The 17,282-nt window shown below is 40.5% G+C and overlaps 1 protein-coding gene across 8 annotated transcripts in view; it reads right to left on the reverse strand.

Annotated features, from left to right (window-relative positions):
• The window catches only part of FBXO15 (F-box protein 15), an 82,376-nt gene that overhangs the window by 48,216 nt on the left and 16,878 nt on the right, over nucleotides 1-17,282 (reverse strand). For 7 of the 8 annotated variants that reach the window (XR_004428299.1, XM_033175715.1, XM_033175684.1 and 4 more), the window contains 5 exons: nucleotides 12,615-12,857; nucleotides 11,600-11,809; nucleotides 8,148-8,274; nucleotides 6,645-6,727; nucleotides 5,521-5,663 (listed from right to left, as the gene is read on the reverse strand). Coding sequence is in view for 7 of the 8 variants with exons in the window: in XM_033175715.1 (XP_033031606.1) it covers nucleotides 5,521-5,663; nucleotides 6,645-6,727; nucleotides 8,148-8,274; nucleotides 11,600-11,809; nucleotides 12,615-12,857 (806 nt within the window). In the remaining variant the exon portion in view is untranslated. The remainder of the gene's footprint in view (nucleotides 1-5,520; nucleotides 5,664-6,644; nucleotides 6,728-8,147; nucleotides 8,275-11,599; nucleotides 11,810-12,614; nucleotides 12,858-17,282) is intronic. The other variant, XM_033175693.1, reaches the window with a different exon arrangement.

Raw genomic sequence — 17,282 nt, forward strand, 5'->3', positions numbered from 1 at the left:
TTTTTTTGAGACAGGGTCTTGCTCTGTTGCCCAGGCTGGAGTGTAGGGGCACAATCATGTCTCACTGCACCCTGGAACTCTTGATCCTCCCACCCTCAACCTCTCAAGTAGCTGAGACTACAGGTGCATGTAATCACGCCCAGCTAATTTTTGTATCTTTTTGTAGAGACAGGGTTTCACCATGGTGCCCAGGCTGGTCTGGAACTTCTGGGCTCAAGTGATCTGCCTGCCTCAGCCTCTCAAATTGCTAGGATTACAAACATGAGCCACCACACCACACCACATAAAGGTAGGCCAGGGTGTGGTGGCTCATGCTTGTAATCCCAGCACTTTGAGATTCATAACGTTAATAATGTTAATATTCCCCTTGATGATTTTATGACCTGTGTGCGTGTATGTACGTGTATGTGTATATATATGTGTGTGTATATATATACATGCATATGTATGTGTATATATGTGTACATATGTGTGTATGTGTATATATATGTATCCACACACACAAGTCATATAAACATCAAGGGGTCTATTAACACTATACACACACACAGAGAAGGGGAGAGAGAGAGAAAAAGAGAAAGAAAAAATGTAGAAATCATTTTTGCCATTAAAAATATGGCAAATAATGTTGTAATTTGGTAAATTCTATATAAAGACTGTACAGGAGTTCTCTGTATTTGTACAATGTAGAATTATTTCAAAATAAACATTTTAAAAATTGAAAGTAATATAACTAATATCTTGGAAGCAATTTTTACAGAATAGTTGGTATACTGCAAAAGCTATGTCTTATAAACCATCTCAGATGAGACACAGCACAAGTTCCTGATGTTTGCCTTGTAATGAGAGGATGATATAGACACTAAGTACCTAAACACAAATTTCATTTTTATTTGTCTAGCCAAGTAACCTACCATAGGTACAAAGGTAGAAAGTACTCTGCCAGACCTTGAATTTGGGAGGCTTTTTCTTTCCAGAGAGAAGTACACAGTCACGTACTTTAGAAGGGGAATTCTGATGCCCTTCCTCTGGGTTGCAAAAGAAAAGGAATTAAGGCAGTGGAGGAAGACCAGCAGCGGCAGCTCTGGAACCACACAGCAGCCTAGGAACTAGGCCCCACCAGCCTCCTGGGGCCTCCCCAGACCCTGAGAGGCAGGATGACGCAGAGCTTTTCTCTCCTGGTGGAGAGGCTGGGGCCTCCCCAGACCCTGAGAGGCAGGATGAGGCAGGGCTTCTCTCTCCTGGTGGAGAGGCTCAGGCCCTCGCTGTCACCTTGCTTTAGTCCTACAAGGAGGGCCAGTTTGCAGCTCTGCTCTGCAGCATCCTGAAGCTGCATCTTATCCTCTAGAGGCAACAGAGAACTGCAAGAGCTTTAACCAAAAAGATCCTGGCCAATGCAGCTGAGAATCCTTTAGCTAAAGAAACAGAAAGAGCTTTAAGGTAATAGGCCCAGAAGAGACTATCTAAGAGCCCTTCAACTGCGTGGCCTTTGGGAGCCACCCATTCTCTTTGTGATATTTATGTGCATGCCTACTATGTGCCATGACAGTCCTGAACAAAATAAACCCAAATACTGCCTTGTTCAAGTTACTTCTCTTAAACATACAAACTACCTAAATAAGTAAACTCTGTGTGTTAGATAGTGCTATGGAGAAAAATTGAGCTGGGCAGGTGAGAAATGGGGAGAGTGAGGGCTTCTAGGTGTAGCAAAGTGGGTAAAGCCTCACTGAGAAGCAGTCAGTGAATCAGGCTCAGAGAAACACAACCCCGGGGACCCACGCTGAGATCCAGGGCAGTAACACTGCAGGCGAGAGGGGCACACCAAGAATCTGAGGCCACAGCAGGCCTGACACAGTCAAGGAACAGAGAGGAACTCACTAAAGCTGCAGCAGAGCTAGAGTGGTGAAGACAGAAAGGGATAAGGCCAGAGAGGGAACAGCAGCAGTGTGGGCTGAGGCGGGGGAGGCAAAGTGGGGACACACAGGGTCTCCGTAATGGTTCACAAGGTTTAAAGGGGAAGGAGAGCTCTGAGGAGCAGCTGTAGCTAGGACCAGCCAGCCATCTCACCTCATAGCTGTGGAAATCGCATCTTGTTCCCCCATTTCCCAGGACAGCTGCTCACACTGGTGGCACCAGGTCAGGCTAGATGCCCAATTCAATACTCTATGAGGGTTGCAGCCATGGAGAGCAGAGACTCAGTTCTCAGCTAATACTGGCATATAAGGCACAGCATTTGCACCCTTGGCATGCGTTGGGGCACACTGGCGGCACCCTCAACAGTGTACACAGTGTGTACTTAGTCAAAGGGATATCATAGTCTCCAATGTTCGTGAATATAACAGAGCTTCAAAATACACATGGCAAAAACCGATAAAACAGCAAACAATTCACTATCAGAGTTGGCGATTTCAACACCCCTCTCTTAATAATTGATAGGCAAAATAAAAATCAACTCTCTCAAGCAATCTGACCTGATTAACATGGTAGAACACGTTACTCGACAATAGCAGAACACATTCTTCTCAAGTACACACGAAACATAGACCAAAAGAGATCATATTCTGGAACATACAACAAATTTCAGTCACTTTTTAAAAATTCAAGCAATACAAAGCATATTTCCTGACCACGATCGAATTAAATTAGAACTCAGTAACAGAAAGATCTCGAGAAAATCCCCAAATATTTGGAAACTCGATTGCACACTTCTGTCTATCCCACAGATCAAAGAAGAAATAAAAGGGAAATGAGAAAGTATTTTAAACTGAATAAAAATGAAATAAAACATATCAGAATTTGTGGGATGCCACTAAAGCAGTACTTAGGTGGAAGTTCATAGCATCAAACATCTTAATATAATATGAAAGTTCCCAAATCAATAATTTCCACTTCTCCCTTAAGAAACGAAAAACAGAGCAAATTACAACATAAGCAGAAAAAAAGTAGAAAGAATAAAAATCAACATGCAATTCAATGAAATACAAAACAGATACAGGAAAAAAGTCAATAAAACCAAAAGTTGGGTCTCTGAGAAGATCAATAAAATTGATAAACTTCCAATCACACTGATCAGGAAAAAAAAGAAAGAATACATGAATTACCAATATTAGGAATCACGTCATGTCACTACAGATTCTATAGACATGAAAAAGATTATAAGGGACTATTATGAAGACCTTTATGCCAATAAATTCAGCAACTTAGATAAAATGGACAAATTCCTTAAAAGACAAAAAAATACCAAAGCTCACTCAAGAAGAAATGAATAACCTAAATAGCTCTATCTCTTTGAAAGAAAAAGAAACTGTAGTTAAACATCTTTTCATAAAGAAAGGTCCAGGCTTTGATGACTTCATAGATGAATTCTACCAAACAAGGAAGAAATACTACCAATTCTATGCAAAATCCTCCAAAAAATCCAAGAGGAAACAATACTTCCTAACTCATTCTATGAGACCAAAACCTCACAAAGAAATTACGAAACAACTGGAAGATAAAACAAAAGAGAAGTAACAAGAATTAAATACTTCATAAATATCTTAACAAGAAATGTATAAAACTAGTATGAAGAAAATTCTGAAACACTCCTAAAAGACATAAAAGTATTTTTAAACAAACTGAAAGATGTTCCACATTCTTGGATGGAACAATTCAACAACAAAGATGTTAATACACCTCAGGTTAATATATGGAATTGAACAATTCTGATAAAAATGCCAACAAACACAAGAAAACTGAGAAATCTTCCTGAGCCAAAAAGCAAGGAGGACTCAAAGGCAAACGGGTTATCTATAGGACACAGAAGCAGCCTGAAGCAGACCCCACCCAAAAAGCTGGGGACAATTTTAACTTCAAAAAGAAATGTCTATAACTGACTGTAAATTATTGAATAAGTAAATATCCCAGAGTCCAAAGTGACACTAAACAAGGGTGGGGCCGAGGAGGAAAGAAGAAGAGCTCAAATTTTTTACACCACAGGAGATGACTACTGCATCAATGAAACCATGTTCCACAGAGTTAAAGAAACTAATGACTAACAGAAATGCCTGAGTTTGCAAGATGGCAGATAAAAAAAAAAGCGACTTACTGAAATACTAAAACTCCCTCCACTTGTAAGACAAAACTAGCTGAAATCCGTTGGAACCAACATGGCCAACCGGAGTTTTCACAGATGGAGCTTTCTGACATCACAGCCTGAATTCCCACCACGTTTCATATTAACTCCTCCTGAATTTGCAAGTGACCCATGAGGGCATGAAGAGATAACTGCACCATGCCTGAGGACCTTCCGGACCTCCCCTTTCCTTCCACCAATCACCTACTAATCCCAGAATCCACTCCCTAAACCTTTTCTTAAAAAATTCCTGCGTTAAAGCCAGCATGAGGAGATAGATTTCAGCTGGACTCCTGTCTCCTTGTTAGTGGACTAGCCATAAAAAGCTTTTCTTTTCTCAAAAACCTGGTGTCACAGCATTGGGTTCTAGCACATCGGGCAGCAAGCCCCTTTTGCTCTGTAACATCAATTTCTTCATCTGAAAATTAGCAGTTAAAAGGAAAGAATTAAGCATTTGCTCTGCCTTTTTAGAAGTTCACCCAGGTGATAAGAGAAAGTTCTTTACAAAAGCTCAGTTGATAAATATAGAAATAGTGACATAATTAGAAAATCAACATTTTTAAACAAAGTATTTGATTTAGGCAAAGATCATTAATGGGTGTCAAGTCCACTAGATGAAAGACTTCGGAGCAGGGTATTTGGAAAGAATACTTTTAATAATGAAGATATCTAGTGAGTCACCATCTTAACCAGATGATCAAACCTGGCATTACTAATAATGGGACAACCTGACATTACATACCTCTCAATATAATGCAAAATGAAGTACATAACTTCCCTTTTAAAATGTTTTTACCAGAAATGTTAAACTTGAATCTAACCAAGTCCTTACATGAAACTCCAAGTTTACAGGCTACACATGAATGAAACCAAAAGGAAATAATCAGACAAGTCAGAATGGGGCATTCTGACTTTTTTCCTGCTTGGCCTAAGCCCCCTCCTTTTCTCTCTCTGCCCCAGCCTCTGTCCTGGCTTTGGTAGGCTTGGCAAACACTGATGCAGTATGTAGAGGAGAAAGGCTGGTTTCTCTTTACTCTCATCCTGGAGTGGCACGGGCCCTGCTGGCAAATTTACCACATTCCTTTGGGAAAGAAGGGAAGAAGTCTGGGGAAAGCAGACTGCATGGAAAAATAATAAGGACGCATCAGTAGAGGAGATGAGTAGGGGCTACCCCCAGGAGGTGGCATTGAGAGTGATGGTGGTGAAGCAGACAGAGCCAGCACTGAAGAGACTTGGTCCGGTGAGGACTTTCACAAGCCCTGGGACGACACACGGGTCTAGGAGGATACTGGTGCCAAAAAATTATAAAGTGACCAGTGAGGGCAATTCTTAACTCAGACATAAAAATTGGTTCCCTCATCTCAACCTTTAATTTCATAATGAAATAAAAACTCAATTAATGTCACCTTTCTTGGTGAAGAGATTACGAAAGGTACCACATAGGTAGAAAACCCCACCGCTGTGCAGATCAACATGGAGCTGGTAGCCGTGCAGTCCATACTCGGGGCTATCATCCAAAAACGGGCTATGTGGAGGCAGTTCATAGGGACTGAAAAGCAAAACAAAAGAAACATGCAAATTTGTCAGTGCCAGGGATAAAATTCTTGGTTTGAAAACACTTTTTAAAAAATTACCACCCATATGAAAGCACTACCTCCTACAATGAAACATCATAGGATTCCCTATAATCTTCAATATCAGGAACTTAAAAGACTGTTCAATGTTCCTTTTACCAACTTCTGTAAAAACAGGCAATGATGTGAGTTCTGTAGGCAGCCACAGCCCAGCACGGGTGCACGTGTTTCTGCAGCTGATCCCAGGATGGCCGCTCTACAAAGGCCACTCTGCCCCCATGTTGTTCTCAGTGTCCAGTGGACAGAAGCGCTCAGCAGGAAAAGGCACTGAACACCGATCTGCAGGACAGACAGACATCCAGGCAGACCCAAAGCCAACACAAAGTTTTATTCAACAAGAAAAACATGACTACATAAGGTGACAAATTCAAAAATATTCAGGAGCTTCTCAGGTAATAAAAAAAACCACAGTGAGTAAGGAAGAGTCTAAGTCCACAGGAAAAGGGTGAGAGCTGTAGTGAAATGGGAAGCCTGTGCCCCACCTAAAGACGCAGTTCACTGAAAGACACACACTGTCCACACCAGACAGAATCATCCGCAGGCCAGGTTCAGCCCCAGGGCCAGGAGTCTACGTGCCTCACAAGATGCGAAAATTCACATAAGAGCAAGAACTCGAAGGAGAGTAGTGGCATCTGAAAGTAATGAAGCTGGCCCACCCATATAAATAACATCCTACTAGGTATAAATTCCGTAACCAGAATAAATACAGCAAATATGTACTTGTGAATAATCCAATTATTTTAGCAACAGCCAAATAATTATGCCTGTTGGTTTGTGTTTACTGATTAAAAACAGAATATCTGTGCAGCCATTCTCAGAATATTAAGATGGCATCAACTTCTAACACTTTATATTTACTGTACAAAAATTCAACACACCCACATATAAATACATACACAGTGGCCGAGCCTAATGTGCTTCTCTCCACAAGGTGATGAAAATGAAGATTTGCCATAACAAAAGCCAGTTCTTCCTCCTTCTGAAAAGTTAATTAAGAAGAATACATATTTCAACCAAAATGTTTAAATTTTTCACAAGGTCATTGTGAAGATCACAGCACATTCATCTTGCAGATAGATGCAGTTTCTTACAACCATAAGATCACCACAGTGCTAATGCATTGTTACTGCTAATATGTTATTACTATCTAATAAGACTTACATTTCATATTGACAGCAGGACCATAATTCACCCAAATATGCAGAGCACAGAGGACCAAAAGAACTCACAGCCTAGGGCTTGCGAAATATCAAAAGATATATATGACAGTTGTGAAACTATGCAGTTTAGTTATGCAGTTAGTTCCAGGCTGTTTCAAACTCTTTTCAAAGACCTTCACAGATACTACATTAATTTCACAAACACTGAACTTCACTGATACAATGTTCCTCTTGCAAGTAACTGCCTGATTTGGCCAACGTGGTGGGAATGATTAGATTCAACTCCTTCACTTGTCCATCTGGTTGAATAGCAGAAAATGTGACTGTCTGGGGGCTGACCTCCATTTCTCCCCAGATTCACAGCTGACACTGATGGGCGTAGGTGACCCCAAATGGTAAATCTGAAGGTGCCACTCTCCAGTAGCCAGGCAGAGGACAATCGAAGCCACCAGAGTGCTCACAACTCTGCACCCGACACAGCTGAATGCATGCGAGTCACAGAATGCAGAGCAGGCAAGCTGCAGTCTCACCCACAAGCCACCTTCACATAGAAAGGGGAGAAGGGAAAGAAAAACTGACGGCCACGGTCGGCTGAGGAAAGGAAAAGGGACTAGAGGATGGTGTTGTCTGAAGCTGGGGTCTTAATTCCATCTAGTCATTGTAAACTAATGCATAATGCCAACACAGAATCAGATTTGTGAACTACTGTCTTAAAATATCAGGCAGACCTGGGGAAACAAGAAATCTTATGCAGAGGGAAAGGATAACATCTTAGATACCTGACCCTGAAGAGCAGATTTCACTCAATGCCGCACCTACAGGATCAGAAACGTGCTTGGGAGACGAGTGTGCTGAACACATAGTAAGGGGAGACGTTGTCAAAGAAAGAGCATGAAAGGAAGAGAAGGAACATGGACTGATTGGAAGTGGGAAAGCCACATGACATTAAAGGAATAACACGAAGGAAAACATAAAGGCAGGAAGAGGTTGTTGTCTATGATAGCTGAACAGCAGAACAACAGATGGCATAGATGTCTATGATAGCAGAATAGCAGAGCAGTCTCAGTGGAGCAGACAGGGCCAGGTTAGTCTGAAAAAATGAGGTTGGTGAGATGTAAAACGGACTGCAGTTAGTGAAAAGACTTAAAGGATGTTACATCTGATGTCACACACAATGGTAAGTAAACGTGGTATTGTGATGGGGAAATGACACAGTACATACAGAGACTCAAGTCTTACCTTCCACACTCCCACCAGGAGGCCAGGGTGCAGGCAGAAGATCCGAATGAGTCTGTCACAGCCAATCATGGTAGATACGGTCAGATGACTCAGATTGTACTTTGCAATTAAAGAATGCCATCGGAGTCTTTGAACATTATGCCAAGGAAAGGAGAGAGAGAAGTGAGCTTTCCTGTCTATAGTGTTGTCAGTTCTCTTTAGCGTATCACAAATGTGTTTGAAGAGCATGTTAATGATGTGCTCAAACTAAGTGGTACATTGGCAGGGTGGTGACACAAATGAATAAAAGGCAAAATGGATACATCCAGATTTCCAACCCAAATAGGTTTTTCTTCCCCTCCGTCTTGCTCTTACTGTCAACTCAATGAGCCAGCCAGGAGGAAGCTGAAGTATCGGGAAAGTGATGAAGTGGTAGAACTGTCTCCTGTTCTATTCCCTCAAAGCCCAGCACAATACAATCTAAAGTAGACTCTCACTGTGTATTCCTAGTCAAGTGAGTGAAACAACACAGAAGCAAAGATACACTATCTCAAGTGACATAAGAATGGGTGGTCTCAGGAGGTGGTGGGAAAGCAGATGGGCCTTTTACAGTTATTATCAAGGATAACTCAGAGATGGTGAAAGTTGACACATCAGAAATAAACTTAAACTAAATCACCAGTGTTTTCATAAAGGAGACACTAACACAGCATTAAACTGAAATCCCTAAGGAGCTGGGGGTCACATCTCATTCAACAAGTGGTGCCCAGCACCTCAGGCACAGTCAGCAGGCAATAGGTATTCAAAGGTACATTAAATAAGCAAGTTAAAAAGGACACCAGCTGCAGTCCTGTTTCAAAGTGGAAGAGACTGTGAGGCATCAAAACCAGATCTGCAGCTACCACATGACCCTAGTCCCATGTTCAACTTCTCAAAATAACTTCTTGTGCAGAGAACCACAACTGGGTAAGGAGAGATGGTCAGTGAGCGTGTGTGATGAAGAAATTAGAAATAAACCCAGCATATGCAGAATACACTTGGAGGAGGATAAATGCAGGGTCAGGAACCTCACCATGGAGTCAGGGAAACCTGAGGTAAAACCTTAGCTTCAACCTACAGTGACTTTGTGACTATCACAGGCTGGTTCTTCGTGTATGAAATCACCAGCCTGCTCAGTGGGGACGAGAGCACAGGGCATGGGGCAGGTGCTCAATAAACAGCAGTCCCTGCTAGTATCATTAATGTGGATAGAGGCAGCTGGGTGGGGATGTGAGAAACCTTCTTCTCTGAAAATCTGGCTGTAGAGGTACTTATTAAATAGACTCTGAGAATGTGCTGAGTCCTCATGTGCTTGGCCTTACAGCCACAGACACAGAAGCTAAGGCTGACGTCTCCCCAACAGTTCTCACAAACTTAGGGTGGAATAGCACAAGCTGCAGAGCAGAAAATGCTGGCAAGGAAGAAAATTGAGAGTCTGACTAGAAAGGTATAAATTACCAGGGAATCCAAATTACATCAATAAGGTTTCACTGTTGTTGAAAAACTTCTCATAGAGGAAACAAGAAAGACCCAAATAAAAATCACAAAATCTCTTCTTGGCTGTCACATAGATGCATACAAGGAGTTATATTCCTGCATGATGAAAGCATTCATTTACAAACTTGCAGTAAAAGTGCCGATCAAAACAAATTCCTAAAAAACACTTTTAGTTTTGTTTATCGCAGCTTATCAAAGGCTGGCTGAAGTCCATTGAAGTCCCATGGAAATAAATTACATCAAATGAATTTTCCCAATGAACTCTAGCACTTGGCAGTATGTAGTATCTATTACTTCTGACCTTGATGACCAATTCAGGGAAATACTGTCTTTAACTGAGCTTTATAACTCAACATTATCCATTTAACTTAATTCTTCAGGATCATTTGAATTAGTGTTAGCCATTTTGTCCTAATATCTGTAAACAACATTTCATGATATGCCAAGTAACATACTGTTTAGCAAAACTAGTACAGTTTGTGGACTTATTCTCCAAACGCAGTTTTGAAATGCATAAAGTCTAATTACCACATTAGAAAAAGCTGACTTCCTTCATAACACCACAAGAAATTTCAAAGATTTATCCAAATAAAAGTACAATTTTTAAAAAAGGTAACTGTTTCCAAAGTATCCTCTATAATATATTCAGGAAAAATAATTCATTTTTTGTCATAACATCAAGAATATTTTTAGAGTACAATAAAACCTGGATTTGCCAGCACCAAGAGGTCTGAATAGTCTTACATCCAGAGCATGGAAAGAGAGCTCAGTAATCACTAAAACAATGCTCAAAGAGCAGGCGCCATGGAGAGGAGCCAATAACAGGGTCCCCAGTTACAGAGCTGCAAAAAAAAAAAAAAAAAGAAAGAAAAAGAAAAAAAAAAGTGTCTGTATCCAGGGAAACCATGAAAGAACCCTGTCCCTCCATGGAGACGGCAGGCACTAATGTCAGATATCACAGCATCCTCCATAGCAAGGACAGAGAGGAGAGAAACCAATGGGTGCAACTGCAGCATGCAAGGATGGTAAGAAAACGACATGGTAAATACTCCTGAAAAGTCAAAGAATACTGAGACAGTGAAGGAATTGGGAGGGCAGGAAACCAATGTGGAAGAAGGCAGGTATTACCTTTATATTTGCAATATATCTTATATAAAGCTATGCTAGCTTGCTCCAGAGATGAGGATGCTATGCATGCCATAATCCAGCTTTCAGGAGGAAGCAATCAATGATGAAAAAGAGAGCCTGAGAGAGCTGCTCAGAAAGGCAGATGACAGCCTCATAGTGAATATGGACTCAGTGCAAAGCCACCTGACAACAGAATAGTAAAGGGCTCACTAAGCATTACCCATGTGCTGCACACTTAGCTGATCTACACATTCTACAGTGATATATTTTGATCAGTCTTATTCACTGCAGTCATATATGCTAAATACTATGCCAGTATAACGATCATGTCATTTCAGAGAGGAGAGAATGGAGACACAGAAAGAGTAAGTTACTTGCACAAGATCACATATCTAGTAATTTCAACAGAAGGCAGACAAAATAACTGATCATTATGACTTGGTTTCCTCATATTTAGACTCTGATTAGTATTCCATTTACTAAAGAAGGAAGATACCACATATCTTTCTGTTAAGATGGTTAAAATGAAAAACCTCAAAGGTTAGCCGTCAATCATCCAGGAAATGTTGTTAACTAGAATATCATTCCCTACCATTAAAGACAACCAAGATATGAGGAACTTAAATTTAGACCTAATCAGAAATGTGATAAAATGCATTATTTTCCTCTTCTACAGTAATGCAGAATGTACATTTAATATGTGATAAAATGTAAAAACACTGCTCTTATTTTTTAATTACAAAAGTAATGCCAAGTAGTATTTACACATAAGATGCTCTCACTCAACAGTTCTGCTGATTGGTACTTACCTATGTTTGGTGGGAGTTTTATACCAGTCCATAAAAACTGGTGTCACACCACATAAATCTAAGGTTGACAATGATGCTAGGCACGGCCAGTTTTTGCCATACCATATAACAGTAACTGATGTGTCATTTACGGAAAGATCAACATGCTCCATGATATATTCTTTTCCACTTTTTTCTTTCAGTATAATTGCCCAACCTAAACCAAACATTCTGGAGAAAGAAAAAAAACTAACAATGTTTGCCTCATTGGAAAAAAAAATGCTACAGGCAATTTCACGTATCTTCTCTAAAGGATCTAGTTCCTCAAAATCCAAAGTCAAAATTCTCAGAACATGCCCAGTTCAATTTTCATTTCAACAATAGTACGCTCTTCAGACTTTTTCTCCTCACCTAACACCCACTGAACATCCATGATCTTCCAGATACTGGCAATATATAAATAAGACAAAGATTCTGCCCAGAAAAGAGACCTTGAACATTCTCACTGTACTACAGCAGATAAGTCAGTTACTTGTGCTTTTCATTAAAACTTTAGGCTATTTGCTAGTTATCCCTCTGTCTCCACAGGAAATTGGTTCTAGGACCCCCGTGATACCAAAATCTGTGGAGGTTCAAATCCCTTATATAAATGGTATAGTATCTGCATATAACCTAAGCACCTCCTCCCGTATTCTTTAAATCATCTTGAGATTACTCATAATACCTAATACAATGTAAATGCTGTGCAAACTGTTGTTACTATGTATAATGTACTGGCTTTATTTGTATTTTATACTGATATTATTGTTTCAGGTTCCCCCCGCCCCCCGTCCCCACCAATACTTATGATCTGCAATTGGTTGAACTGGCAGATGCAGAAGGCTATGTGGAATAGGAAAATGTGACATATTTTATAGATGCACAAAACATACAAAAATACTAGAGATGGTCCCACACAATCTAAATTGCACATATGTCCTATGTACACGATACTTTGAGCTGATGCCATCATTCTCTTTTGGAATACACTGCATACCTGAGGGCCTCTTTGGTCTTAACTGGAAGGCCTGTGTAAGGGTTGACAGGTTTGAGAATGTCAGCTAGCGCGGCTTTTACAGATGCTATTTGTTTTCTGATATATTCTTTCTTCCAATAACCAGCTTCTTTATCCTGAACTGACAGAGAGCTCACAGACACAGCTATCTTCTCTACTGAATTAACTTTCCAATTTGATCTTGTAGGTGAAAAAGCAGTTGAGTAGATTCTGATCCAAATAAAACTGGAGGGAAAAGAGGAAATATGTTAACTAAGAGACACTGTCACCTACCTTAGTCATAATATATCAAATTAGAGATGCATAATATTCTCAAATAATCCAATTCCATGAATAAGTCAAGCTGAACATTTACAGTTGAACGTTCATCTGTTAAAGTGAGTTGCAGTTTCAGATTTAGTGTTTTAAATTCAACACCACCAAAAACCACTGCCCTCTTAGATCAGTAGTGGAATAGGAAATCCATTATTTTAAAAGTAACAGAAAGTATATGTAATATGATTCTTGTTTTTAAATATATACATGCTTTTTAAAAGATCAGAAAGGATGTATGTATACACACCAAGAAATTTCAATAGGGAACAATGGAATTGTACATTCTTTTTGCTATTTTTTAACTTTCAACAAGAAATAGGCTTTCACAAGGAGAAAAAAAAGTGAAGAGTTTTAATGGTAACAACTAAACAATAGTTAAGTTTTTTCAAAACTTACTATGTGTCAAGCATTGTTTAACCACTTTATGTATTATACATTACTCATTTATTCCTCAAAAAGAAACCAGGAGGTGCTGGTATTCCTGTTCCCACTGCATAGATGCTGTAACTGAGGCTCAGATGCAAGGTGAGTTGGCCCAGGTATGTGCACTCAAGTGTATAGTGAAGCTGGGATCTGAACCATAGCTCACACTGTTATCACCTAGGTTTCACTACCTCTTCAATCACAAAGAAATGGGTCAAAGAAACTGAATAAGCTCACCAAATTCAGAGAGTCAATAAGCCTCAATGTGGGAATTCAAACTCAGCTCTGACTCAAAGTCTGTTCCTTTCACTCATCTCTACTAAGAGGCCGGGAGAAGCCCCATGAGTGGTGGCAGTGAGCTGGCCTGAGGGCTCCTCCCTCTCAGCCAGTACTCTCCACCACCACCAGGAAAGAGAAGAAAGACACGGGGAAAACTGAGTCAGGGATTAAAATCAATTCCTTACCTGAAAGGCAAACTTTGCATTTTAAATATTAATGATTTGCTCATTTATGTCTCCACATTACTACTCAGAGCAGCATAGGATGAAGCAGTCAATGGCCTGGAGGCTGCAGGGAGAAAGCGATTCTCCCACAGAGCGGTGGTCCTGAATTGCAGCAGGACCCCTGGGGATAAGCCTGGGTGCACTGGGGAGGAAGAACTATTTCCTTAACTGCAGCAGAAAAGGACCATTTCTTAAACACATGACTTCAGAACGCCACCTCCTTGACTCAGACATTACATGGACTTCCCAACAAATGCAAGCTCACACATAGTCAGACCCTGGTTGAATTCTCTTCCTAGTGTGGGTTTCTCAAGTCATTTCTCACTCTGAAAAATCCGAAAAATCACTTCATGCCCAGCTTTTATATTAAAGTGTCAGTGTTTTCAATTCAGAAATTTCTAGACTTTCCTATGTAAGCGGATAGATGCAATGTGATGATGAGTTGAGTATATTTAAGTAAAGCTGAAACTGTTTCACCAAAATCCTTTGAATAGACACTTTTAAAACTTCCTTTGCATAAAAGTTTGCTTGTGTTTTCTTCACATTTATTTGACTCAGCATTTCACTCTATGTCAGTATTCCTTTAGCAGGACCTTTATGGAGCCTTGAATTCCTCACATCAGCACTATCTAAACAACCTCTGATACTATTTTTACATGTGTTAGCACTTACCAACTGCAAAGACAAACACTGTTGCAGAGATGGGAATCACAGCATAAACTCCACATGCAGTTCGTAACAATAACCACACCTAACATTCCTATGATGAACTATGTTCACACACATGATCATATATTACTTACTGTAAATGAACCTAAGTAAAAACATTTTATATTGCAGATGGTTCCCCTTGATTTTTTATAATACACAAATGTTAAGGTTCAGATGCCTTTCACAGTCTCAAAAACCCAAACATATTTACTTCTTGATCCCCAAATGCTCTATCCTGTTAGAAGGCCTAGTCAGATTCGAGGACAAGAACATATTTATCCAATATAACTACCACCAGGCTCAGGGAAACTCAACCAAATTGTTTAGAAAATGGGGCCAATTTAATGTTCAGATAAATAGTGTTTGCCAGAGTACATGGCAAATAAAACCCCCTTGTGATAAACCAGATGCCACCTCATCCACACATCCTTGTTATTCCCATGCAGAGACCAGCGCTCATGCAGAAGACAGTAGCCCCCCCTGGGATGGGGCACCGGGGAGCCCCTTGCCCTTCAAGCGTGCCTGCCCACAAGTCATCAGAGTGTAACTCGCTACACTATGTGTGCTTGCCCTCTCTTCAGAAGCAATGCTTAGAATACACTGTAAACTTTTCAAAAACACATATTGATTACTCGTTCAATTATCACACATCCTTTTCTGTAGTCTGACTTCATGATCAGAAGTTGACTTTAAGAGTCAGACTATGCCTCTTTAGGTCCTTTAACAGGACCTAAAAAGTGCAATTCAACTTAGCACAATTAAATATATCCTTTGAAAAAGAAAAGAAATGTGAGTGCAATTTCATCAGAAGCTCATATTTCCAAATGGCAACTTCCAAGAAAGTGAGGAGGGCACATGAGTAATACTAAAAGTATGCAAAAAACATCACTACAGCTGTGCTCCAAATCTGATTCCAGGCCTGGTTTCTTCACCATGCAGGTGAAGTTAAGAGCGGAGACAGTAAAGAAACTAAGAAATACACAATTTATCAGCTTATCTGAAGAGTCTGAATTCTACCCTTAAATAAAGTGGGAACCCCCCAGAATGCTACAGTTTCAGACATTTGGTTGACTCCTTCCTTGAAAAATGCCTTGCTGTGCTTTCTTTTAGTGAGCACCTTCATCTCTTATTAGATCATTGTCTTAGTCTCTTTGTATTGCTACAAAGGAATACTTGAGGCTGGGTAATCTGTAAAGCAAAGAGGTTTATTTGGCTCATAGTTCTGCAAGCTGTACAAGGAGCACGACACCAGCATCTGTCTCTGGTGAAGCCTCAGGAAGCTTCTACACATGGCAGAAAACCAAGGAAAGCCAACTGTGCAGAGATCACATGGCAGAGAGAGAGAGAAATGGAGTGAGTGAGCAAGAGAGAAGGAAGGGAGGTCTGCCAGGCTCTTTTAAACAACCAGCTCTAGAGCAAGAACTACAAGGAAGTCACCAAGCCATTCAGGAGGGATCTACTCCCATGACCCAAACGGCTCCCATTAGGCCCCAGTTCCCACACTGGGGATCAAATTTCAACATGAGGCTTGGTGAAACAAATAAATCTCAACTACGTAAACTACAACAATCATTAAGAAAGGGAAATGTAGAAAATGCTCTAATTCATTGTGTAACTACTGTGAAGAACACTATTAGTTCATTCATTGATTGTGTGTGTGTGTGTGTGTGTGTGTGTGTGCATGTATTGACACAGACAGACATACATTCTTCCATACAGGAAACACCTCTTTAAATTAAAAGAAAAATCACCTTTCCAACTAGGGAACAGTGTATGTCCTCTTCAGAGTACGACAGTGGTTGAGGACAGCTTTAATGAGATCTGAGGGCTTATTCTGAGTTCCTCGCTTAAGTGGCATACACCTAACATCAAAGATGCACTAGATTAGTCATTTCAGAACTTGACTATTCATTAGTATGACCTGGAGAATTATTTATTTATTTATTTATTTTGAGACGGAGTCTCGCTCTGTCACCCAGGCTGGAATGCAGCGGCGTGATCTCGGCTCACTGCAAGCTCCGCCTCCCGGGTTCACGTCATTCTCCTGCCTCAGCCTCCCAAGTCCCAAGTAGCTGGGACTACTGGTGCCCGCCACCATGCCCGGCTAATTTTTTGTATTTTTAGTAGAGACAGGGTTTCACCATGTTAGCCAGGATGGTCTCTATCTCCTGACCTCGTGATCCACTTGCCTCGGCCTCCCAAAGTGCTGGGATTATAGGTGTGAGTCATCACGCCCAGCCAGAGAATTTTTCAAATACAGATTTCAAAGCACTAAATTATAATCTCTAGAAATGCAGACTAGGGATGGAAATTTTTTAAACTTTCCCAGGTGGTTCATACATAGTGCTCTCTGGATGGCATTTGAGAACCACTGCACCAAATGACATTCTTGTCCACCATGTTCCAGGGTTAACTAATATGACAGCCCTCCTTCTGCCATTCTCCATCTCCTTACCTAGTAAACAAAACCACTAGTTAAAACCTGCATTCCCTCTCATCTTGCTGATTTCCCCAGCTGACATGTAGGTTCTATATAGGAACAATATTTGTCTGATGTTTTGATGCTGAATGAGAGAGCGGCCTAAAAAGCCAAGACGTTCTGTTGTAGGCCACGAAATCCTCACTGAAAGGAGGATTTCACCATCTCTCCCTCCAAGATATAATTCTGAGATACAGACTAAGATTACAGTGACAAACA

Source organism: Trachypithecus francoisi, unplaced genomic scaffold (genome assembly GCF_009764315.1).
Source record: "Trachypithecus francoisi isolate TF-2019V2 unplaced genomic scaffold, Tfra_2.0 Contig01474, whole genome shotgun sequence".
Classification (NCBI taxonomy): Eukaryota; Metazoa; Chordata; class Mammalia; order Primates; family Cercopithecidae; genus Trachypithecus; species Trachypithecus francoisi.